This window comes from Leuresthes tenuis, unplaced genomic scaffold (assembly GCF_036924035.1).
Source record: "Leuresthes tenuis unplaced genomic scaffold, fLeuTen1.0.hap1 SCAF_19, whole genome shotgun sequence".
NCBI lineage: Eukaryota > Metazoa > Chordata > Actinopteri > Atheriniformes > Atherinopsidae > Leuresthes > Leuresthes tenuis.
In genome coordinates, this window is record NW_027325373.1 from 11,743,140 (window position 1) to 11,767,760 (window position 24,621).

At 41.1% G+C, this 24,621-nt stretch overlaps 2 protein-coding genes across 2 annotated transcripts in view; one reads left to right on the forward strand and one right to left on the reverse strand.

Moving 5' to 3' along the window:
- LOC140277130 (WD repeat-containing protein 70) overlaps positions 1 to 12,694 on the forward strand; it is a 38,969-nt gene extending 26,275 nt beyond the window's left edge. Inside the window, exons 14-18 of the mRNA XM_072372042.1 lie at positions 3,876 to 3,976; positions 5,451 to 5,530; positions 7,629 to 7,745; positions 10,596 to 10,758; positions 12,000 to 12,694. Of these exons, the coding sequence (XP_072228143.1) occupies positions 3,876 to 3,976; positions 5,451 to 5,530; positions 7,629 to 7,745; positions 10,596 to 10,758; positions 12,000 to 12,087 (549 nt within the window). The 3' untranslated portion in view covers positions 12,088 to 12,694. The remainder of the gene's footprint in view (positions 1 to 3,875; positions 3,977 to 5,450; positions 5,531 to 7,628; positions 7,746 to 10,595; positions 10,759 to 11,999) is intronic.
- A 5,130-nt stretch (positions 12,695 to 17,824) lies between these two features.
- gdnfa (glial cell derived neurotrophic factor a) lies at positions 17,825 to 24,435 on the reverse strand. The gene is made up of 4 exons (XM_072371848.1): positions 24,281 to 24,435; positions 23,601 to 23,672; positions 23,197 to 23,421; positions 17,825 to 18,656 (listed from the first exon to the last, which is right to left on the reverse strand). Exons 2-4 carry the CDS (start codon positions 23,608 to 23,610, stop codon positions 18,115 to 18,117), a joined length of 777 nt encoding a protein of 258 aa, XP_072227949.1. The 5' UTR covers positions 23,611 to 23,672; positions 24,281 to 24,435; the 3' UTR covers positions 17,825 to 18,114.
- Between the last annotated feature and the right edge of the window lie 186 nt (positions 24,436 to 24,621).

A 24,621-nucleotide genomic window follows, 5' to 3' on the forward strand; every position in this document is an offset into this window, starting at 1 on the left:
CTTTGCACCCACTTTCATTATAGACACAATCAAACAGAGGACCTCAGACACTTTGGGTAAAAGAGTCTATTTCGAACTTAACAGCCCTCCTCCCTTGCATCACTCCATGGACATTTGTCTTCTCTTTCACTCTACAGAGGAGAGGGTAAACATTTGGAAGTGATTTTTCCACTGGCCTTTCACTTGTTCCACCTCTTCCTGTAAGTTTACCCTCTGTTCTGCGAAAAAAGACTGCAGATTTCCCACAATATCCAGCTTGCTGCCACGAAAAACAACGAAGTCTAGACTCCAGAGAGCAGACCCAGGCTGCCAGTCGACTTGGCAATGTTTTAATTTGGGTTAATTGCACTAATTTCATTGAATTTATCCATGTTAAGTATGGATTAAAGTAGTTTAATTATGCTTTTCCCTCCAAAAGAAACTTTAACAAAGTTTGTGGAAATGTCATTTGAATCCATTTACATATCTGAATGTGTTCCACATAGGTTTATTAATCAGTAATAAACCTTTGGGTGGGTACACAAAAGGTTGTGTTGAAGATTTATTGCATGTATTTATTTGATTGTGATATATCTTGATAACTGAGGTCCAAGCAGAGAAGTTGCAGGATGTTCTTCCAGTGAAAATTAAACATTTTATGTTTTCAAGGGCTCGCGGAGATCAGCAAACTGGTCGTTGCCCATGTTTTCATTCATTCATCATTAACTCTTTAAGTGTTTTGATAATGAAAGGAAATGAGAGGGGTTTAAAGAAGTTTGTTTTTAGAAGCAGAATTTTCATGTTCTATAAAGCCCCCCCCTTCCTAATTTCTCTCCGTTCCTCCAACACAGGAATGGAACGTGACCAACATGACAATCTCAGTGTAAATGCATTGCTCAGATCGATTGTTTTACTCATTACTTCGATCTGATTTGCATGCACTCAGTGAACCGGATGAATGTGCTATTTACTATGTTTACGTCAGCCGTCTCCTGCTCAGATGGCCTAAGAATTTAAGTGCAGTCTCTATAAAGTGGCATGCGAGGCAGCTGAGGGAAGAGGACCACCAATCATTTCTAACTAAACAGTCTCCATAACCCCAGACCTGGATTCTGCTCAGGAGCAGAGGCTGTTTCAGGCCGGTTTGGTAAATACTTCAGACATGCTTCAGCTTTTCTTACTGTATCATGAGAGAGCAGGAACCAGGTGAGCTCCAGAGAAAAGCATCGGAATTAGTTTTTTTTAGCAGCATTTCAGATGGAAATCTGCAGAATCTCGCAGACCTCATGGACTTTATGCAATTGTATGTGCATGTTTACGTTGGTTGCTTCTTTTCCCATGTTGCCAGCTTTGATCTCGAATGCATGCATTTACCTTCTGCTACTTTTATTACGGCGCCTGCTCTTGGCAACCTTTGTTTCTTTACCCTTCCACTTTACCCATAATCCCCCACTGCTATGTAATAAAAAATCCCAAAATGATTGACATTTTCTTCAGCATCACCAGTCTTGTACAGTTCATTTGATTGAATTGGCCGGGTATATTCTTTTGATTGTAATGGTGTAACTTAATAACTTAATAGGCTCTTTAGAATAAAACCACCAAATCTGTACTGATTAAAAATGAATAATCCTCTCTTCTCCTCTTAAACTGACGAGGTTATGTATAGGGCAAACTTGTTACTTCAGTCTATATTTAGAGAAAAAAAACTACCTTTTGGTGCTTGATAACTCTGAAACAGTGAATTGCTCCCTGCTTTACAAGGTGGGCTTTGATACAAACGACAGTTCTTTCATCTTCGCCAAGAGCAGCCAAGGGTAAAGGTAGACAGGAGACCTTAACTTTGCTCCTGATGTAAAAGTCAGTTGTTCCAGTAAGGCAGTTCATTGCAATTACAGACTTTTTGAAAAGTAGCCCACACAGTTGTCAACTGTCAGCACCCAGACAGTAGCAGCGCTAAAGGAATACAACTGACTATTGTGTCTCATTAGCGTGACTTATTTTTATTTCATAATCAACATCTAGAGTGGGCAAGTGGCTGTTAACTTATTTATCCTCGGTCTGCCTCTGGTATTTTAATCTGATGGGAAAGAGAAGCATGCCACTGAAGAACTGACTGATTAAAGTTTCCTCCTTGATGATGTAATGTAATTTTGTCAGAGGGGAGTGTAAACAGGGGTTCCTCGAGTATAAACACGCTACAGTGATTATCTGAAATGCGGTCTTAATGTTGGACTTTACTGAGCGGCGCTTGGCTGTGGACGTCTCCGTTGATGACTCCACTGGGCTGTTGCGTTGCTCTCTCTGCTTAATTTGTTCCACTGTTGACAGAGTGATTCATTTGGGCCTGAAGAGGTTGTTTCGTGAACTCATCTGAACAGGACTGTACCTGGCTGTTTTGTCACTGTGTGTGTGTGTGTGTGTGTGTGTGTGTGTGCTGCTAACCTGAAAGCTTTGACGGTACCTGTGGAGTGTAACAAAATTCCAAACAATAGTCTTTGCCTTTCATTGCATGATGGGACTGTCACTGTTGCTACGGCAACCGCGACGGGCCATTATATTACACAGTTCCCCTGGAGCACGTCCCCTTTGTTTGGACTTAAGTTGTTCTCGATGCTTACGTGGTGCTACTTCTTGTTGAAAGTATGAAACCAGGTGGGGACAGTTTAGAGTTCCTGTTTGAATCCGTTTTTATATGTTGAAGTTATTCAGTACATTAGGTGCAATGCAAACATATTTCCATTTGCATGCTCCTATAAAGCATTTTCCAGATTTTTCTATCGGTGTACAGTTGGCTCATCTGGTTGAGCAGATTAACCTTTATCTGCCCAGCGCTACACACCACTCATTTGCTGACCTGACAGAGTTGATATATACATGAGAATAAGACCTTAATTTTTATCTGATTATGAATGATTTTAATTCATCGTAAGCTCAGATGGTCTTGCAGATTACATGATTTTAAGATGCGGGAACAAAGTATAGTTTCTGTTTGGAGGGAATTTATTTGGTGTAGAATACCAGTTCAGTGCATTTATTTGATGACTTATGATGCATTCTTTGGTTTTTATATCGTTATATTGTTGGAAAAAAGTCTTACTTGGACTGTGTAGGTTTTCTCCGTGCACATGCATTCATCTGTATATGTGTCCATCCTCATGTGCATGTGCTTTGTGATTGTGTGTGTGTGTGCGACCGAGACTCCTTCCTCTGGTATCATGGTAGGAGGCTGAACAGCTGGGCATTAAGCAGCTTTCACTGTCACAGAATCTGGATGCCCCATAGTCCTACCCCCACCCCCCATCCCGCTACTGATCTAGACCCCATCAGAAGGCTGTGATAACAAAGTGTGTAAAGAAAGAAGGCGCTACCGCGGGGGGTTTCTAGCTTTTGTGTGGCTCACATAACGCACAATGAACAGAGGATCTTCATCACTGTCTAACAATTTTGCTTATATTTCTCACTACCTCTATGTTTTTCATCTCTGTCTCTCTGTTACACACACAAACACACAGAGACACACACACACATCTCTGGATAAATGTGGTCACATTTGCCCATTGGCACTGGGCCATCTGTCACACACAGACTGAGGGATCCAGCCCTTAACCCAGCAACCAAATATAGTCAACTAGAGCAGCAGAGCACTCTGGGACTTTTCCCCACTGTACCTATACAACTGACCTGGGTCGTACACTCACAGTACTTAGGGCTATAAAATATGACTGCTACTGTAATGTGACTGCGGAATTTTCAGATTACTTGCAGATTTGACTCGCAAAAAAAAAAAAAAAGTTATTCACAACATGCTGTGGGCTTTTATTTTGAAGTATAACCTCTGATTTCCCATTTGCAATATTCAAGCGAGTCCTATAATTTTTGTCTTTGTTTTCCAGAGTGTTGTCCGCTGCCTGTGGCATCCAAAACTAAACCAGATAATGGTGGGCACTGGGAACGGACTGGCCAGGGTGTACTATGATCCAGTTAAAAGCCACAGGTATGTTCCTATGACACTTTTATTGATAAGTGTGGTATTGGTATATTTATTTAACTTTTTTTTTTTTTTTCAAACCAAAATCTATGGATGAAAAATATGTTGTTTTTGTTGCATTGTATAATAAAACCAGATGTGATGAGTTGCATATCAATAAAACCCTGAATTGAATTTAAAACTAATAAAACAAAGGTACAAAGCTGTATGCATTGTACTGTATGCAAATAAAAGTTGGGACAAAGGTCATGTAGATTTCCCATTTGCAATATTCAAAATATTTCTTGAAGACAGGAAAGTTCTGGAAAAAGGTCTGATAGAACATCTGATTACTAATTGAGTTTAACAACAGGTAACGGGCTACAGGTCAGCAACATGGCTCAGGGACACGTCTACGAAACACTTTGTGTTAACGCAGTCTGATGCTGTATCCACGAATGCAAGTTCAAATTTTATTGTGCAAATAACAGAAAAAAAGAGGCACAGCCACCCTCTTTGTGTCTGAGTTCATTTAAGATTAACTAAGGCAACTGTCCCGTTGTCTGGTTAATCAAAGTGTTGAATTCTTTTTGGAAATAATGGATACTTAATCCTCCCTGTTAAAGAGGAAAGGGGTCATTCAGCTCATTATCAGCACACAGTTCAAAGCCATTATTCACGATGGAATAAAGCTGGATTAATGCACTTTGCATGGGTAACTTGCACATCTGGGGAGGGACCATTGATGCCATATAAACGCACAATACATTATTAAACCATAAATACAGGTTTTGGGCCAATGGGCTGAAGTGAGGTTTCAGAGAAATTCTGACTTAATTTTGCAGGACGATGCCCAACTACGTTCTGTATGTATTACAACAGCGTGGTTCTGTAGTGAGGGTAGAAGGGTTTTTGGGTGCTAAACTGACCCGTGGGAAGTCCAGGATTGTCACCTATTAAAACATTTGGAGGTTTATGAACTGCAGTGCATGACTAAGGAGGCCTCAGAGAACTGGAACCCGACAACTACAGCAAAACTAAAGCAGCTGGTCCTCTGAATTCTCTTTGCAGATTGTTAAAGGTGACGCAACGCAGCGGTAATACCTCTGCCACACCTTTTATGAATCAAAGTCAAAACGTAAATGTTCTAAATTCTCACACATCAGCTTCATTGGAAAAAAAAATGCAGATGAAGATGGCAGAAAATCATTTGTTAATCTTAATTCCTTAAGTTTGAAGGTCAGTCCTTTTCCTCTATGTTTTAGTCAAGACAAATACAATGACAGAAGAGTTCTCTGAGATAAACGTATATAGCCTACATGTCCTGTATTCCTAGTGTTGATTGGACAGCAACAGATTTCTGTTTGCAGGAGCAAAGGTGGGGATGTGGCAGGAAAGAATTGTGTGAAAGTCATTATTTAAGTCTCTTTAGTTAAGCTGCTGCACATGATGACGTAACGCTCGGCCTTTTGTTTTCTGAATCACATTGTCTGTCTTTCAGGGGGGCTAAGCTGTGTGTCGTGAAGAGCAAGCGCAAAGAGAAACAAGCAGAGGCACTCACGCAAGATTATATCATCACTCGTAAGTTCCTCCATGTGTGTCCAACACTTCCTAAATACACTCATTCTTGGTTTCGTACAAGAGCGATTTGCGTGCCACTTAATAAGTTCATACTATGCTTTTTCACACATTACTGAAACAATCAAAGTGAGGTGCCTCCCTCAAAGCCCTTTTGTGCACATTGAGTCGCTAAGCTTTCTGTCAAGCACTCTGCCCTCCGTAAGATAGACGGTGTTTGTTAAACATGGAGAAAAATGCTGACAACTTCACCATGTTTGATGTGACAAGTGGAGCATGTTTCTTCTCAGACCGGTCCCGCTTTACATGCTGCATCTCTCTCGCTGCTCTATTTGTCTCGCGCATATACACACACACACACACGCAAATATCCAGACAGACTCCGTCTCACGCCGGGGGCTTTGCACGGAACGAGAGTTTGTTCAGGGCGTTCACAGGCCCATTAGCTGATGGAGTGGGGTTGTGGATTATTGAATCGACAGCCGTAGGGCTCTGTGCCACGCGACGGCCATGTGGTCCCCTGTCACGCAGGAATCACGCAAGGGACAGCCTCCTCTCCCACTTGTGCTGGCGTGATGTCCTGCTGAGCCGACCACACACACACACACACACACACACACACACACACACACACACACACACACACACACACACAAAACTACACCCCGACCTGTCATCTCCCCAGTGCACGCGGCTGTCATCTCTTTTGTGCGTGTCTCACGAACCTCTGACCCCCCCCCCCCCCAGAATGAAGTCATGGTTCCACAGGAGCAGAGCAGCTGCCAATTCGGAGTTGCCGATTGGCTGCTGAGACCAAATTCAGATGCCACATATTGTTTGAGCCGTTGCAGCCTTTTCAGAGGCATCATGTGATTTCATCGCCACGCCAACAGGGTGTGAAGTAGCCAGACATTTCACTGCTGCAAGTGCTGAGTGACGCACTTGATGCCCTGGCACTGGAAAATTAGAAGGGACAGGAAGCAAGTGATGGCCCATTGAGAAAAGAGAGGGAATCTGTTAACAGTAACCTTTTTGCTTAATGTAGCATGCAGGAGGAGAATTAACAGTGAACAGCGGCAGCGCTCCTGAATGGAAAATCACTTTATCTAGCTCTTTACTAAAGTGTCTCTTTGTAACCCCTGAGGATAAGAGCAGAGCATACACACTTTCTAACACATATGCTCTCTCTCTTTCTTTCTCACACACACACACACACACACTTTCTGACACTACTTCGAGGTCACTCATTCACACTTAATCACACACCCGTTCTCTCACATTGGTGGGTTTGAGTGGGGAGCCTTTGTTGTGATGGTGTTCACAAAAGTGTAAGAATTGCCGGAGTGATTGTCTGAATATAAACGTGCTGACATTGTTTGTGTGCTTTACAAAAAAAAATGTTGCCAGAGATCAGCTGAGTGAAATATGAGTGGTCGTGTCCCTCATACTGATGCAGGTAAAGGGCACAGTGCTTCTGTGCTTTTCCCTTCCTTCAGTATGTGTCAGCTGCAAAGTTACCTTTTTAACCTCATCTAGGTTCTACACACTGCATTGCAACATATTATGTCTTCACTCTGTAGACAATCTGCAGCGCAAATCTGTACAATCGCACACAGATGAACGTGTCGGGGCCAGCAAGGGGTTCAGTGTCTCGCCCAGTGGCCCCTCCACACGTGGACATGACTGCAGTTGAACAGCCGATTTTTTTTTCCCAGTTGGACAGAATTATTCTCTTCCACCAGAAGTTTTCATCCATGCTCAGGAAATGTTCTAGAGGCATTCTAGAGCAGTGACATGCGTGACTGCAAACGTCCACCGTATCCTCTCCAGACTGCATGCAGACTCTCCTCACAGCTCCCGAGTAAAATCTCCAGAAGCTCAAAAGGCGAGGCAGAAGTTCCAGATGAAGCTTGACATTCTAATATTTTGGATTAGAAGTTGTGTATCATATGGAAAGTGTTGTAGGTCTCCTGTAAAGCTCCTCATTTCTGACTGTATGCTACATGTAATAAGTACAATAACTGCTTGCTGGGATGGCGGTTTTATGTGATGTTTTTTAACCCAAATAACACAAATGTGTTTTTCTACTCTGTGTCTGCAGCTCATGCCTTACCCATGTTCAGAGAGGCGCGACAACGGAGTACACGAAAACAGCTGGAGAAGGACAGGCTTGACCCAAAGAAATCCCATAAACCCGAGCCTCCTGTGTCCGGACCAGGTAAAGTTCTGTTTTTTTTTTTTTTTTAAAGTTTAGTGTGTGTGTGTGTGTCTGGGAAACAACTTATGAGCAAAAAGAAAACAGCATTTCAAGTACTGTGAGACACGAGCAATGACGTATGGCTTCAGTTGCGCAGCTGTTTTTGTTGTTGCATTAGGGGTCACATTTGTAACTGGGCAAAAGCGATATTTTCTTGGGCAGATGTGGGAGTCCACAGTTGTTGGTGTGTTCAGTGTTATGCAATCCAGCTGTAAAGCTGTAACAGTGCTCCACGCTTGGCCTCTCACAGATTCACTGTAAGCTGCTGTTGCTTTTGAACTGCCGGGACATGATGATACACCGGGAGCTCGGTCTGAAACCAAATCTTTGGTGTCTTTAAACTCTTACCATAATGTTTGCTTCCTTAAATGCCACACCTATGCATGATTATGAACACAGTCTTGCGCTCAGTTCCAAAAAGCACAGGTGCCAGACAACATTTCCCATGTCCCTGTAATCCAGCTGGCTCGCTGCTGTCGAGTTTTGTTCTGTTTCTTCACTTTCTCTGCTTTTTCACTTACTCTTTCAGCACTATGTACTTGTAATAATGTAATGGTTCCACAGTGCAAATGTTTCCTCAGCTCAAGAAAAAAAGAACCCAAAAAAAACCCAGCTGTAAAGCATACAAACAGTAGCCCTGATAACACAATTCTTTGCAACTAGTCCTAAAGTGCAGGGGGTGGCTCTGGAAGAAAATACTGTTTGATTTAAAAAATATATATATATTCCTTATTTAGATTTAAACTAAGTTAATACTGTGTTGATAATAACTATAAGTTAGCAGCAGGCCATGCTTTTGCATGGTCATTGTAGACGTATAAAAACAAGTTTCATTGAGGTTGAGAGAAAGGCACAACATTGAAGTATAGGTCGTTCTCATAAGAATAAGTTTGACTTTTGATAGCTGACCGGTGGTTTTTTAAGATTACAGACTGTTTTCCTATTGTTTACCTTGCGTGTGAAGTGACTTCACATAAGTGCACGGTAATGTTTGGTGGTTGGCTGGGTGCTTACAAGCAATGGAAAGATGTGCCTCTCCACCTCCAAACAGCCCCGCTGTGCAACTTCAGCAGAAAATCCCTGTCTTTTAAGTATATGTGCATATTTCATCCTGTATGGTTTAAGATGTCCTGTTTGGGAAGTAGGAAAATATCTTCCACCAAGTACTTTAAGTCCAAGATGGAAGTACTGGGACTACAGCAAAGATATTAACCTTAATTCATTGCTCTCTTGAGCAACTAAGCGACCAGAGCATGTTTTCAGATGGCCTCTATTTCTTGAGTAATGGGAGCATTGTTTTTTTTTTTTGTTTTTTAAAAAGGATTAATATTATCAGTGTAAGGTTGTTAAATAGATGCATTTTAATGATGGTAGATTTAAAGCAGCATTTTTAGTTATGCTGTTGAAGTTTTCTTTTCATTTTAAAGGAAACGTATGCTATTTCTGCACAAGCTGGTAAAATAACACAGGAAGACACTAAAGAAACTCCTTGTTCCTCCAATAATCGACACCTCGATTAAAGAAAATCATTCTAAGGGCGTGGAGTGACCCACTCGACTCCTCTCCCCCCTTCTCGACCTGGGGGTCTGCCTCTGGGGAGATCAGTAGTGGGCTCCTCAGTAACCCTTGGAGCACATTATTACGGTTTTTGAGCGAGATTGCAGTAAAACCTCAGAGCTCAGATCACACAAAGTGACCTAACTGACTTTTATTTTCCAACACTCACATTTGACAGCTGTTAGGTTACTTATCCCTCTTTCAGGCACAATCTCATTTCAAGTCATGTGATGAATTGATCCGAGTTGTTAAAACACACATCGCTGAACGTGACGGCTGCTGGTCGGTTAATAACATCACTGAGAACTTTCGTCATCAATTCTCTGACACATATCGGCTTCATAAAGTCTGGACATTATGAACTGGAGCGCAGACGGACGTTTCAGGTGCAGCACTCAATGAGCATTCAATGATATGCTATATATATGATAAATGGGGAATTGGAATTTCTAACTTCCGACTGTTTAAGAAATGAATGAATTTCCATGTTGGAATAACTAACATAAAGACAGTACTGGTAGAGCATTATTAACTAATTTATTTAGGTGAACTATATAACTAATTATTAGATTTAGTGTTGATAGATTAGATTTAACCTACAAATATAGATGCCTCACTGAATGGCCCCTTTTTTAGATATAAAATGGACCAAAACAAAATGCCACGGTTGCATTGAGTTGGTAGTGACTTCAGACACCCAAATATCTGCTCTTAAGCACACGATGAAGTGGTTATTTATTTGTTTAAATTTTTTTGTGAATGTCTAACTTAATGCCAGAAGTCAGCCCAACCCCATCCTCGTGGAAATGAACAGTTTGTTGGGTTCACTGTTGGCTTTTCCGGTTGATACCATGTTCTGCATAGTTCTGAAAATATACAAAAATCCTGAATGTCGTGACTCCTGAGGTAGCCGACCCAACTAAACCGAGCTCATAGGCGTGTTAACTGGTGAAAATAGCACACACCGTATCCCATACATCTGGCATGTGAAAATCTTTTTTGCCAGGTCATGTCAGCATCTGCAGAATGTGGCAGATTATCGTAGATACCATCATCTGTAACCGAAGCTGAGCCAGTAGCACTATCCAAGGCCAGTTTCTCCCCACTGATCTCCTGCAGGCTTAACGCTTAAGTAGGATTAATTGGTTTTTCACTTTCTAAGAAGATGTATCCTCAGAGAAATTTCCATTGTTTTGAATTCTTTTATCTTTAGGCATTGAGTGTAACTAATCCAACAATCATCTGCCCTTACAGGACGAGGAGGCAGAGTAGCAGCCCACGGTGGCACTCTGTCTTCATTCATCGTGAAGAACATCGCTTTAGATAAAACTGATGACAGTAACCCACGAGAGGCCATCTTACGCCACGCCAAGGAAGCATCAGAAAACCCTTACTGGGTTGCTCCAGCATACAAGCAGTAAGAGAAAAAGAAATCCTTCACACATTGCTTCTCCATCTGTTTCTGCCTTTCTCACTCACCCTCCAGGCAATCTGTCATAAGTGAACCACGAAGCACGTTTACATGACATCTGAAAAAAACCCAAATGAATATGTTAGGCCAACCAAAAACCGGCCCTGTAAAATATATGTACACGCGCAGGCCTGACTGCAATTGTTCAAAATCAAGCCTCTCAAAATTAGACTAACACACCCAGATAATGCAGTTGGGGATTGACTCACTCCTGCATGTGCACACTGAGCCTAGGTGCTCTGCACGGGCTCCAAAGTTTCACCCTTTTTGAATCTTTTAAGTGTTTATCAACACACCAGTAAAACTGGGTCAGTCACATATTTTTCTGTTTTTTTTGGCAGTTAAATGCATGAAAAAGTTTGAAAATCATCCCAGTAAGACGACATGTCAACTTGCGGTTGTTTAAAGCATTTTCAGGCTGTTGCTGGTGCTCCAGCAAAATCATGATTTTATTTCATTTTTTTAACTTCAGCGTCATCTGACAAAATCATTTAAATAACTAAGAGTCAACTTCACTGAAATGAGTGCTGCTATACTACGTGTACAGCGATAAACCACAGAGAGCCAAGCAAAGACGTGGCAGAACGTCTTGGATGTGCTCTCACGCCATCCACAGCACACTTCAGATCAATATTAGATTAAGATATGCAGACACTCTTTAGCTAAATACATGAAACTAGTGATACAGCGAAGTTGGTGGATCAGATGAAGCAGTATGAGCCAGTTTGCAGATTATTTTCCTCAAGACAGAAAGCTAATAGCTTTTTCCGTTGGCCTGGAGTTACACATGCAGGACATGTGAAAGGTGGGTCTAAATTGGACATTTTTTTTGTTAATTTCTTATTTGCATTGGAACAAATGTGCAGCATTAAGTAGTGCCACATATGACATAATCCACAGCCATAGCTAATTAGGACAGCACAAAACATTCTGTGCATATATGAGCAGTCTTAATTACTGCACCGTGTTCTGCTCGATGGAACTTTACAACAGTCTGAACTTCATTAGGCTTCATTTGATCTGGAAACAAGAAACGGTCGCTCAGACACTCTTAATGTCAAATATCTCATTTAATTCATGGCCTCACAGCCATTTTTCTGTTTGTTTTTTTTTACAGTTCATTGTTTTTCTCTCAAGTTGAGTGAAAAAGACAATGAATCATTATTCTGCTTTGTGAATCCCTGTAGGACCCAGCCAGAGCCCATTTTTGAAGAGGAGTCGGATGAGGATGAGGAGGCTGACAAAGAACCAGAGTGGAAGAAACGCAAAATCTGAGACCTCAGCAGCAGCTCACTTATTATGAGACAGCAGACGGGTTTTCGGCCCTAGAAAACAGAGGTAGTTAAGGGACCATCAGTTAAGTAGTTGAAATATAAAGTCTTGGTCCTCTCCCCACAAACACTTTAGTTTATATGGCTCCGTATTGAGGGGAAATGTATAAATCCAATCTCACCATGGAGGCATAATGTAAATTTATACCTCTTTATGTTCCTCTCATTCCAATTTCTGAACCACTGGAAGATCTCGACTTTTTATGTCTGTTTTGATTGTGTGGAGTGTATTTCCATCATGTCCATTGTTGTCTATCCCTACAACTCCAGAGTTTGCTAATGCCTCATAAATCAGCTCCAGATTTTGTGGTCTGGTGCTGTTAATCACCATGAAGAAAAGCTTGCGAACACTAAATCGCAAAGATGCAGTAAAAGTTTCAGCCGTTTTTTTAAGTTTTTACGTGGGAATGTCTTTAAGGCTCGATGGTTTTAAAGCTGTTCTTTTTAGGGTTGCGGTGAACAAATTTATTTAGCCGTTATTTTTTTTCTTTTCTACACCACTTATTCCACCACCAAAAATCTAAATAAAGGAATTTGTATCCTCTCGTCAACTCTTGATATATTTCATCCAAAGTGAAGTGGAGTCGGATCTGTTTTACCTGCTGATCAAAGGAATGCCTTTCCTGTGAGTCACTAGCTCAAACATGAAGATACGCTGTACAGTCTGCTGTTTTTACTGACTGCTTTAACATTTTTACACAGACTAAGTGCTAAATGAATGAAACGCTGTTGCAAATCCTGACGCTGGTTAATTCTGGTTTTCCTCACAATGTTATTCTAATTGAAAATGACCTCAATGATAACAGAGGGAGCGTTCTGGTTCAAAGATTTGCTGGGACTTAAGAGTTATTCTCAAGGTGAAGAATCGACTTTAACGCTCAGTCTCTTGTACCAAGTTTTCTGATGTTTTGGTGCTTTTCGCACCCAGCTCATTTCCTGTCTTATCTTTGAAAATAAAAATGTTTCAATAGAAATCCCTTGATGACCTGCATATTGTCTATAAATCTACTGACACAGACACCCACAACGCGGAGGAATGATGAAAGCCATGTTTGTTGTCTGTATTTTTTACTTTTCTCTGGAATGCAACACCTGCTGATCATACATTAGTGTGAGCACTGTTTATCTTTCACATATAACTGTTTTTTTACTAGCTGGGTGCCACTAGATTGCATCTTCCGCCAAGGCCATTGATTTAACCTAACATTATCAGGGATCTGCTTTTGCCCAACCTCCTCCCCTCTGCCAGCTTTCTTTAAATTCAGAAATTGTAAATTGTGTGACCTTGCTGACAAACGGTCATACACTTCATCCATAGTGAAGTCGAAAGTGCCCACTGATATCCGATGATGCCTTATTTATGAGAACTTTTATGAGTCTTGCACGCCATATCTGTCATTTAGCTGATGTTTCTATTCGGTGACTTATGAGGGGGGAGAGACAGACGACCCGGCTTCACTTGCCAATGGAAACAACAAGAGGACTATTAAATGGTCTGGTGTCCTGGAAAAAGCTCTGCAGCCATAAAATTAAAGCAAGACAAAGATGTTACCAGAGCAAATATGGAAGAACTGAAACTATGAGCAAAGGGCAGCTTAAGTGGAGAGGAGGGCAGCTTGGTTTCATGGCGTGAGGTTGATGTCAAGCTCTTTTGGAGCTGCAGCATCCAGTAGCAGGAGGTGAAGAGAGGCTGCAGTGTGATTCAAGAGCAACACTGAGGTTATCCCAGCACCACGTGACCAAGCAGCAGGCCCACGAAACGGAGAAGCTCCGTGTGGAGCGGAAACACTGGCATGAAGGTAGAGGCATTTAAATGCAGACTTATTAAAGGCTGAGTTTTCTGAAATTACAAAGAATCCCACTTGCAGCACTGCTGGTGTTGTCTACTCTGCCTCTGCTCGCAATATAGTGAAGAGTTTGGTAGTTTTGTGCTGGTTAACGGATTGAACGGCTGGTTGTCATTGCAGTCTGGGACAGTTGAGGCAAGAATAAATCAGATTTTGAGGATTTAAGACTTCAAGGTCACACAGACGGTTGTAAATGTTACTTGAATGGAAGACAACTTTCATATGTAGGTTTCATGCCCAAAAGAATATTTACAACAAGAAGATGCTTTAAATAGGATTTCCTCTTTACACTTACATGTCCTTAGCATTGAAGGGACGTGGTTCACTGTGTTTTTAGATTGACTGATATATACAGATGTGACAGTTACAACTATTAGACACAATATCAAAACCAGGGACAATTAAATAACATCTTGATACAATGTTCTCTGAGGAAACATTGGGTCCTGGCGTTCTTCCTCAGTAGGACAATACATCCAGCCGCACCACAAAATCTCCTTTAGGAAAACACTTTAGAGGCAAAGGCTTTGACCCAAAATCCAAACTCCAGATCTTATCCAGTCTGTACTGAATGTGTTAGAACAAGCCCAATCCACAGAGCCCCCCCAAAAGGTTCCACTGCCCACATTCCGGTGAGGGCCTCCTATGTTCATGCCCACATGGGTCAGAGCTAAAGGGCTGAATCTACAGAGATTGTCTTTACTATGCATTATTTCTTCTTTTTTTTTTGGTGCTTGTGAAAGATCTCCAAAGTTGGAAAAGAAAATGGGTTAAAGTAAGTGCCATGTAACACTTTCACATGATTACTGCCTAATGGTTAGTTTGACATTACAAAGAACAATCAGTCGATTTGTAATCTGTCAGATCTGAATGATAAACTAACCAGTCGGTGCACAATCATAGCCTTTTGGGGAGGGGGCCTTGAGCGATTGAAGTGGGTGTTTTGGGCAGTTGGCAACTATCAGCCGCAATGAGGAAACAAATACTGATTTGATCATTAAAACGTGCAAACACATTCTGGTAGACTCCCAAAAGAATACGATGAACTTGTAAAAGAGCACAAATGAGAAGTAAACAATACTGTCACACTTGGGTCTCATGAAAAAATAACTAAATTTAAAATTTAAAAACAAATGGTAAAACCTCTGGATGTTGGGAAAATAAAAAAGCCAGTCTTGGCAAACTGTCAGAGATATTCTGATCTTTTTTTAATGGGCCTCAGTGACTTTGTCTGAGTTACTTTGCCTCTTAAAACCGAAATGATTTGATACTTTAATAATCAGAAAAACCCAAAGATTAACTTCGAAAGACTTGGAACTTCTAACTTTTTTGATGAGACATGGACTTCTACCAAAAACAGTTCATGTAGTGACTCTAAAGTCTGTTTCATGACTCACTTTCTGTGCCTCTGCTATTTCTGCCATCAGCTTTTACACATCTTCTTTGCACAGTCGAAAGATTCTCGAGTGCCTTAAATTACAACACAGTGGCGCTTTACTGCAAGCTTTTGTTTACTGTAAGACCCTGGGCTCTTGTTCAAGAATGTAGAACAGAAGGAGACACCACATTGTGGACGCCATCTCTCAAATGGTCCCCGCAATTCTCTATTCAACCTTCATTTTCATCCTCAATTTTACATGACTCTTCTGTAAACATACCCCAGCAAATTAGCACCATCTGGCACCGGTTTGATTATTGTACATGGCACAATACCAGGAGACACATTGATTCATAGAAACAAGTTTAATTCTGTAAAAAGTTATAAAATGAATATTGTACAAAAATAAAGTTTGCAGAGAGCTTTGGTTCTGTAACACAAAACAAGTGAGACAACACGACAGAGGTGTTAACGGAGTGACAACAAAAGACTTCTGATATTAACACTGTAGATTCCTTTGCATTCCATCCAACTAAGAGGCAAATCGTAGATGAACAGTAGAACAATCAATCATGAAGATGAGAAGCTGTCGCAGGTCACACACTTGTGTGTATGATATCGACCAGTAGCAAGGTCCTTTGAGGCTTCTGGGAAGTCTTTTAACTGCGCATTCTCATCTGGAAAGGCTTATGCACCAATCAGTTGTTAAAAAGGGAAGATGATTCAATTGATGAGGTATGCTGTGATAAAAACGAGTTATTTTTCCCCTGTGTGTAGTGTTTGGCCTAAATTCAGCTTGATGCACTGGATTTGTTCTGTGCAGGGGGATTACACAGTAAAGCTGGCTTGCTTGCTGCTGGGTGGGCACAGATACCTTGGTCCCTAATCCGTGCTAACATCGAGACCTACACGAGGGCTCGCTTTGCTCCATTTTAAAACAGACCCCTCGCGGGGGCAAAGCTACATGCTCTTAAACGAGATTTCTGCTTTCCGTTTTCCTTCATTTCTGCTTTAGCTTTGGGAATACGTTTGGTTGAACAAGTTGTTACATGTAGTAAGCATGTTGAGCCAGCCCATTGTCTTCGCTCAGTTATTCCAAAACACGGTCTTTTATCGAAGTGTCTAGTCCTCAGATATTTACATCAGTTGCACAATGACAGCCACTACAGTAGCTAGATCTTCCTTTAACTGCCTTTGCCAGCGGGGATATTTGGTTAAGACTCATGTTAGAGGATCACTTTCAAATCCCCTTTGAGGGAATAAGACCTGTCAGTCAGAGCGCAGACAGAAACACAGGCAGTCCCGTGAACTTGAAAGCCGACTGAGACAATAACCGCTGCAAAGCCCTACTCAGACCTGGTGCAAGGCCGGGGTGAGGTTTTGGATAACATACGATGACTGGCAAGCATTCTAGCAGCTACTGTCCTGTCTGACTCAACGGATGGATCCTCAAAGGCACCTTCGGATCCTTGAGAGACCAATGCTGAGTTTGCATTTAACCTTAGAAGTATTATGGCTTCTGGTTGGAGTAACAGAAAAAGCAAAGTCCTCAAAGCAAAAAAATGATTTGCCTCATTGTAAACATAGAGTGTAATGAATGGATAGTTCTTAGGAGTCAGGTGTTGTTAGGAGTGAGCTACAGTTTCCCCCTTTCTCAGAGTGGTTGCATTAGTGAAATATGAGGTGTAAACACCGCCTATACCGAACTATACCGAAATGATTAAAAACAGCAGATCGGCTTTATTGAAATTCTTCTTTTGGTCCCATCCTCTGCATCTCTATGTATGCTACTTTACTTTGATGGCTAATTATGATCTTTTGGATGTCTAATAAGAGAATCCCTGGAATCTAAATGTCATGGAAAAGCATTGCAAGTATGTATGGGAGTGTTAAGCAGTTCTGGGTCACCATAAAATATTTTTCATGAGAGAATGCTCCACTTTGGCACCATCCAGGACAAACAAAGCTATTAAATAAATAAGAAAAAAGACAATTTCTCTCATAAAATGGACTGAAATAAATAACAATAAGTTAATTCCATCTTAATAAATATACCTCTTACATACCATTTATGTATATATTTATTTATCTATCTATATATATATATGTATATACATATACATATATATATATATATATATGTGTGTATATGATGCCTGGATTTTATGTAGGTGCATTACACCAAAAAGTTTTTTCTGCACCCGGTGTGGTGTCTTGGCTCTGAATGTAAATGTCAACATCCAGACTATGCGGTGGGAGTGATTTAAACTGCAACTGAGAAAGCTCCTTAAATCTCTGGATTCATCTGGAGTCAGCCAGCTATGGAAAAACTGAGCTCCTGGGAAATGAATTCCTCCTGTGAAAACTCAGTCCTTCTTCACTCTCACCTTTTTTTTGACAACAAAGTTAGAAAATCGGGAGGTGCAGCAGAATTGAATCTCTTGTAAATTGGTGCACATCTGATTCACATTTGCACGTACATGAAACAAGTACTTATCACTGGTTCTGGAGGAGTGAATATGGACTGTTAAAGTTAAACTCGCAGTTCCTCTCTGAATGCTGTTCCAGTGTCTCTCAAGTCGTCACGGTATACTCAACTGTATCTCCTCTTGATGACAGCAGAGAAAATAAAGGGAGGATACGCTCCCTCTTTGACCTCGGACACACATGTCCGGCAGTAATCCCTCCCTCTGCAGCACCGGCGTGTGAAGGTGATCCTTTGTCAGCTATTTTGCCACACTGTGTCTCAGACACAGCCACATTTCCTGGCTGAATGCTTCTTCAGAGTGTGATACACCACGTTGTCGTCCAAAAAAGATAAGTCATCGTCGAAGGCAATCGGTCGACAGCAGGTGCGGGAGGGCGTGTCCTTGTCCAACTTTTTGTTGTGTGTGAGGTTGTTCAAGATCTTGTCATAGTTGGTCTCTGCCTCAATGCAGGGGCCACTACAGTACCGGAAGATTAGCTCCTCTTTAGTCTGGTATCCTAGCCCCAAATCCGTCACATTGAGATGCACCTCCTTTAGCAAGCAGCCTCGACTTTGTACCGATATCCTCTCCTTTCCCTTCTCACCTCTGCCTTTACCACCTCGATTGCCACCTCGGCCCCGACTCCGCCTCTTGACCCCTCTCCCATCGCCTCCTGTGTTTGCTGCGCCTCGCTGCTTCTGCTCCCTTCGTCCCCTGGAGCCACCACTGGGTTCTGATGATCGTCGGAGTCTGCCAATGGTGGCCTCAATAAAATCCATTACATCCTCAAACTGCTCTGGATAGGGACCTGCAGTGTCATCTGGAAGGTGCAGAAGGAAAAAATTTGTAAGAATTTAAAACACAAAATTTACACAGGCACTAAATGGTTTTCAAAAATCTCAACTTTATAGCAGTCAAATGCATTCTAATTAGTGATCTCCTGTTCTAAATGACTGCATGAGCGGGTAGTTCAGAACTTTAAATGTCATTGTGGGAAAGAAAAAACTAATCCAAAGTAGTGATTCCATATGGAGGGTGTGAAAACACTCTGGTAGCAGACTAAAGAATAAATGCAAACTTTTCAACTAAGAGATTATCATGCTGGAGAATGTTGTCATCACATTTAGAGATCATCGCATTTCAAATTTGCAAGCTGGCACCTGCAAGAAAAAAAAGAGTCTGAGGCAAAAGGTAAGTCAACTTGCATAGTCGGTACTTAGTATGCCTGCTCAGCAATTATCACAGCTTGTAAATGCTTTAATGCAGCCAGCTAAGACTTTCAGGTCGTGTGTGGGAGATTTTCATAGATTTTTTTTTTCGTATGTGTGATTCTAAAGCCATACTGTATGTACTGCTGAGTTTATTCACAGATTATGGATGACATTTAGGCCAAAAGAATATGGGACACAAAAGGAGGGAGGAGAAAAAAAACCTCTGTTTATGCCTCCTAATGTTGTTGTTGAAGCTATTTTAAGTAGTCTTCTCATGTTTTCTGGAACTTTCAATATATAGTGCCAACAAAACCCCTACACCCCCACGACTGCCATTCAGAGTCCTGGCTGCAGTTGCTCGAAAACAACCAGGAACAAAACCTCTTTCATCCTTTTGAAATCTGATTTAATCCGTTCATCTTTGAATTTGTCTTTACCACATCGGTGTTGTGCTCTTGTAAATTGTGCCTCCTGTCAGAAACAGTTGAAAAGTGGCCATAGAAATTCATCATACTCATCTACAGACTTTGTCCATCATAATTTGGATTTGATTTAGATTTTACAAGCCTTACGAATGTGTTGAGATGTGGGCTTTCGTTTCGACTGTTTACCTAGATTACACACAATAGTGCATTGCACTTTAACTTGAAGTGGCACCTTATTATTGGCACATTGTTATTATAGTTTTAAGTTTGACCTATATAGCACCAAATCACTCTTAAGGCACTTTGACATGGGATCATTGCCTCAATTTGTAGAAAGGTGTGTGAAAAACAATGTCTTCACCATGGCAGAGTTAGTCTCCATCTTCTTTGGGGACACAAAGGCTCAGCTCCCCCAGTGGGAAAGTACTATTAGCCAACAACACAGAAATATATTTGTCTGGTTTATTTAGTGCTCATCGAAGTTATCAAATGTTGAAAACGTACTTGGGCTCTAATCATAGATGATTCATTTCAATGTAAAGTTGTACATAACAACTGAGGAATATTCCATCTTTAACCTTTGGAGATGAGTTACTTTTCTACATACTAAGAGGCACATCATCTAAAAAATTCTGCTCACTGCTGACATTCTCAAAATTGGCTCCTCCTCATTGACTCAACCAACAAGAATTTGGAACAGAGCCACTGTTCACAAAGGTAAAAATAAAAGAGAGCCTTGGACAATTTTAGAACAAAGCAGTAAATGAGAGAAGTAAAAGCTCATTTATCAATCTAAAACACTAATAAACACATCTGCCCATACAAATAACCCTGCAGAGTGGTTATGAAATGACTCCTTCCGCCAAAGACTGTCAATGTATAGCACTGAAGAGGGAGGAGACAGGAATTACACCTGAATGCAGTTTTTTTCTTTTAGTCTTTACAAGCATGCACTGTCATTGGCTGGTATCTACACACCCATTTCAAGAAGGTTACAGCCCAAAAACATCACGAACAAATAGAAATGACAAGAAACAAGAGTTATACAGGCACAGGGTAAAGTCTCCACTGAATAATTGACCATTGTTCACCTCTAATGGGTCAAGAGACATGATGAATGCGTATTACTTTTAAATGAGTCCACATGTTATTGATTTTCTGCTTAGTCAACCTGTAATTGTAACAGAAATTTTGACCAGAGGTACCTGAAGCTTTGCACTGTACCTTTTTTCTTTTAATCTACAGAAAAAAGTTTAAAAAAATGTGAAAATGAATATTTGCCACTATGCACGGCTTCGTGTGCCAGACAAGTTCTTGGCCAGACAAAAGAAGTTCCTTAAGTTTCCTCTGCTTGCCCAGAAACTGCTCCGCCTGATTTCAGTCTAAACTAAGCAGCTGCTGTCGAATACTTTTCATTTAACAAACAAAAACGAAAATGTATCCGTAATGTCTTATAGTTATTTGCTGGACAAATGACATGAAATAGTCCTATAAATACACAAATGCTTTATATATGCTAAATGAAAAACACAAATAAATGCACTATTGTAGGCAAAAACAAAAAAAACGGACCAACAGAAATTAAGATATTTTTAGAAAGAATGGTGTACATTGCTGATGACAAATTTAACAAAAGGCAAAGTGCAGGATGTAAACCGTATGGATGAGTGTTATTCATATGCATGTGCAGGTGTCCTGCTTTATCTCCTTCCAAAATGGCTGCTGGGGGATCACTTGGAGGCTGAAGGTCAGAGGTGAGATTTCAGTTTCATTTCGAGATTTGTTTTAGTCACAGAGGAAGAAAAAGGTGGATATGTTCGGGCAGACTTGTGTGCGGATAAATAACAAGCATTAGGTTCCTGAGTCATAAAAGGTTAATCTTCCAGCTTAAGTTAACTCGGCAAGCTTTCACGCAGGAACGACCTGTGTTGATACGGTAGGCACAGAGCAATCACACCACCAAGGGAGATGCATTTAGATCTTGGATGGATGCAATTTTAGGATGCCTAGACTTAAAAGGCCAAACACAAGGAAATCATATGCTTTGAGTTATTTTGACGAGGCAGACTGTAGTCTGCTGAAAACTGAAAACATGCACGAGCACAGCTCTACACCATCTGCTGTGAGAAGAAATGAGGACTGACTCTGAGTCTTAGACCCTTCAGAGTTGCATGTTGATTCTATTATGGAGCGACGTCTCTCCTACTCGAATACTCGCAGGTCCAGCAACAATGAACGAGAACATAGAAACATGTTTTTCTGACGTGAATCTCTTCGTCAAATTCTAGTTACATCACCTGTGAGTGTCTGTGTGGGGGTGGGCTAGAGTTGCGTTGCCATGTCGTACGTGCATCAAGTAGTCACGGTCAGTGGGGTGAGATATCTGGCAGGTGGTGTTGTGGTTAACACAGCCTCTACACAGCAGTGTCACCTGTCGCTCCTCTTTTACCTTGGCCATATGATCTGCCTGAGCTCCACAGCTGATTAGGCTGCCACTAGAGTATCAGATGAGCGAGGGCCAATCTGTTTAGATACACCTACCCTTTGATTTAGGTGTCTTCTATTGTATGTCATCTGACAGAAAGGTTGGCTATAGAGTACACCTGCTGACAGATGAGATTGCCAGAAGCAAATGAGATAATTCGTGGTTGGTTCAAATTCTGCCGTGCTTTTATAAAGTCAATACTAAATAGTCATGTTTTTGTTAAAAAAAAAAAATTGCTAAGAAAAATTGACATGCGCCATGATCATATATTTTCTTTTAACATGGTTTTAATCACTAAATATTTGACTCCTTAGAAGCTGGTCTCTGCAGATTCAAATCTTAACATTTAAGAGAAAAACCATGTTTTTCTGTGACACTATGCACAAGTCAGACGACCACTTTGCACATCCCCTCCTGACACTATAAGTTTTGTTTACACTATTACAGAATAGTTAATAGTCTTGTGTTTCACAGCAAATCAGTGATGTCACCCCGGTCCAAACAGAATATGAAGTGGCAGGACAAACACTTGCCCAAATGTTCCATTCCTTATCTAGTTCTCGGCGGTGTTTACTTTAATGTGATGATGATACAATGTCACAACAATCCAAACAAAATAAATTCCTGCCCACTGTCTCTGTTAAAACGAAGATAAACACAGAACTCTCACTTGGTGCTTCATACTTTCCGGGGTTGTCCAGACTCTCTCTTAAAAATTTCTGTGACCCTGTTCACAGCGCCTCCCCTAAAATATGCCATGATTTCTGAGTTTTGGCAGATGGGTAAAGGTCATGGGTCTCTAAGCGGCAGAGAGGCAGAGGTGAATATAAACAAAAGGAGACGGGGAAATGTGAAAAGTGAAGTCTGCTTGGGATTGGAGCCGTTCATAGTCTTATTCGTGCTGCTGGTTTGTTTAGACACGAGTGTGATGTAACTCAAAGCAGCAATAAAACACTATAAAATTAAGATCTTCCATCTGATAACCTCAGTGTCTATAACAGCCTTATCAATAAGGACTATCCACCCACTGGATATCACTTTACATGGTGCAGCTCAAGTATAATTAGTCGACACACAAAATTACTGAGTCATCAAAGCAACTGTGTGACATGCACGCAAAATGATATAATGTGCATTATTAAATTGGTCTTTGCACAAGCAGTATGTGTCTAATATAATTAACTAACCATATACAAAACTATCACTGATAGTCTGGTATAAACCGGCTGTGTGCCTTACACTCATCCTCCATAGAGATCTCCTGCAGGTTGCGGTCTTCACGATGGAACAGTGGCTCTTCCACAGACAGGGACACAGAATCACGGTAGCTTCTGGGAAAATAAGTCCTCTTGGCTGGATGAGTGTTTTGGTAGAGAGGCCGTGTAGCAACAGAGCTCAGGAGCAACAAACACGTGGCCAAAACATCCCATAACTTCATTTTAAACTCAGTTCCTATGAAGAAAGCTGCACAAATGAAAACGCTTTTTAGTTTATCATCATGACTCCGTATACAATCATTTATTTCAATTTAAGAGGCAAACAGTGAAGAAAAAAATAATCTGCACACTCCTAGAATGTCGGCCAACTCCAGTCTGTGATGAAGCCAGAAAAAGTGTGTGAAACAGTGCTGTGGCCAGACTTACCCCGACTCATTCTGTATTAATAACTGTGTCATCATGTCTAGAAGCTCGTATCTTCACTTTGTCTCGTGTAGACTGTGAACGTAAAAAAAAAAAACGTTTAAAACCTCTAGAAAACTCTGTTTACGGTAGCAATGACGGACAACACAGTGCCGTGTAATGTCAAAGTATTTATAACGTGTAAACACAGAATGCAGAAATACTCATAAAACACTGCGTAAAATTGTGCGTAAGAATAAAACTTCCCATACGGCATTCGTGATTAACCACAAGCGTGTACATTTACTCTCCTCTGATGGTCGGATGTGACGCTACTGTGATATCAGAAAAGCTTTTACTGAGGCGCGGAGGGTGCGCCTCACAGTAAAATACGTTAGTTAAAGCACTCACCAAGCGTTTTGGCAACGATAGCTTAAGTAATAGTGTGAGTTGGCCAGATGGCGATCCCCAAAGCTTACTTACGTGACTCCTGTCTACTGGCATGTTGAGTCTGCAGCAAACGTTAACAGCTATCCATAGATAAATAAAGTTCTCAACCTTAGGAATAAGTTATTTTTAAAATTAGATTTACTATTTAAAATAATAGCCAAAAGGCAGCTTCTATGTTATTCCGTCACTGGTAATCATTAGTTGAGCGCATTTTAATTTACACACTGAAATCCTAAGAAATGTGTATACCTTACCTTAAATATGGCCCATGCAGACCTAAAACTCGCTTGGCTGTTGGTGGTAAAATCCAAACAGAAAACGCAACTCATTCAGTGTCCTCAGCTGACTTGGCTGCATGGATGATGACAAAAAACTGAGAAAATTTCCTTAAAGATGGTTAAAACTCGGTTTTAGTCCAAAAAGAAAAGAAAAAAATAGAAAAAAAAAGCTGCTATGGCGCGCCAACTATGTTTTTCATATTCCGACACAGCGCACCAAACAAACCATGCGTCTCTCCACTCTCAGGAGTCCAAAGGCTCAGTGTTGTAGAGAGCGGACCAAGAGCCACTGCGCCTTACAGGGTTCAGTTGCAGTC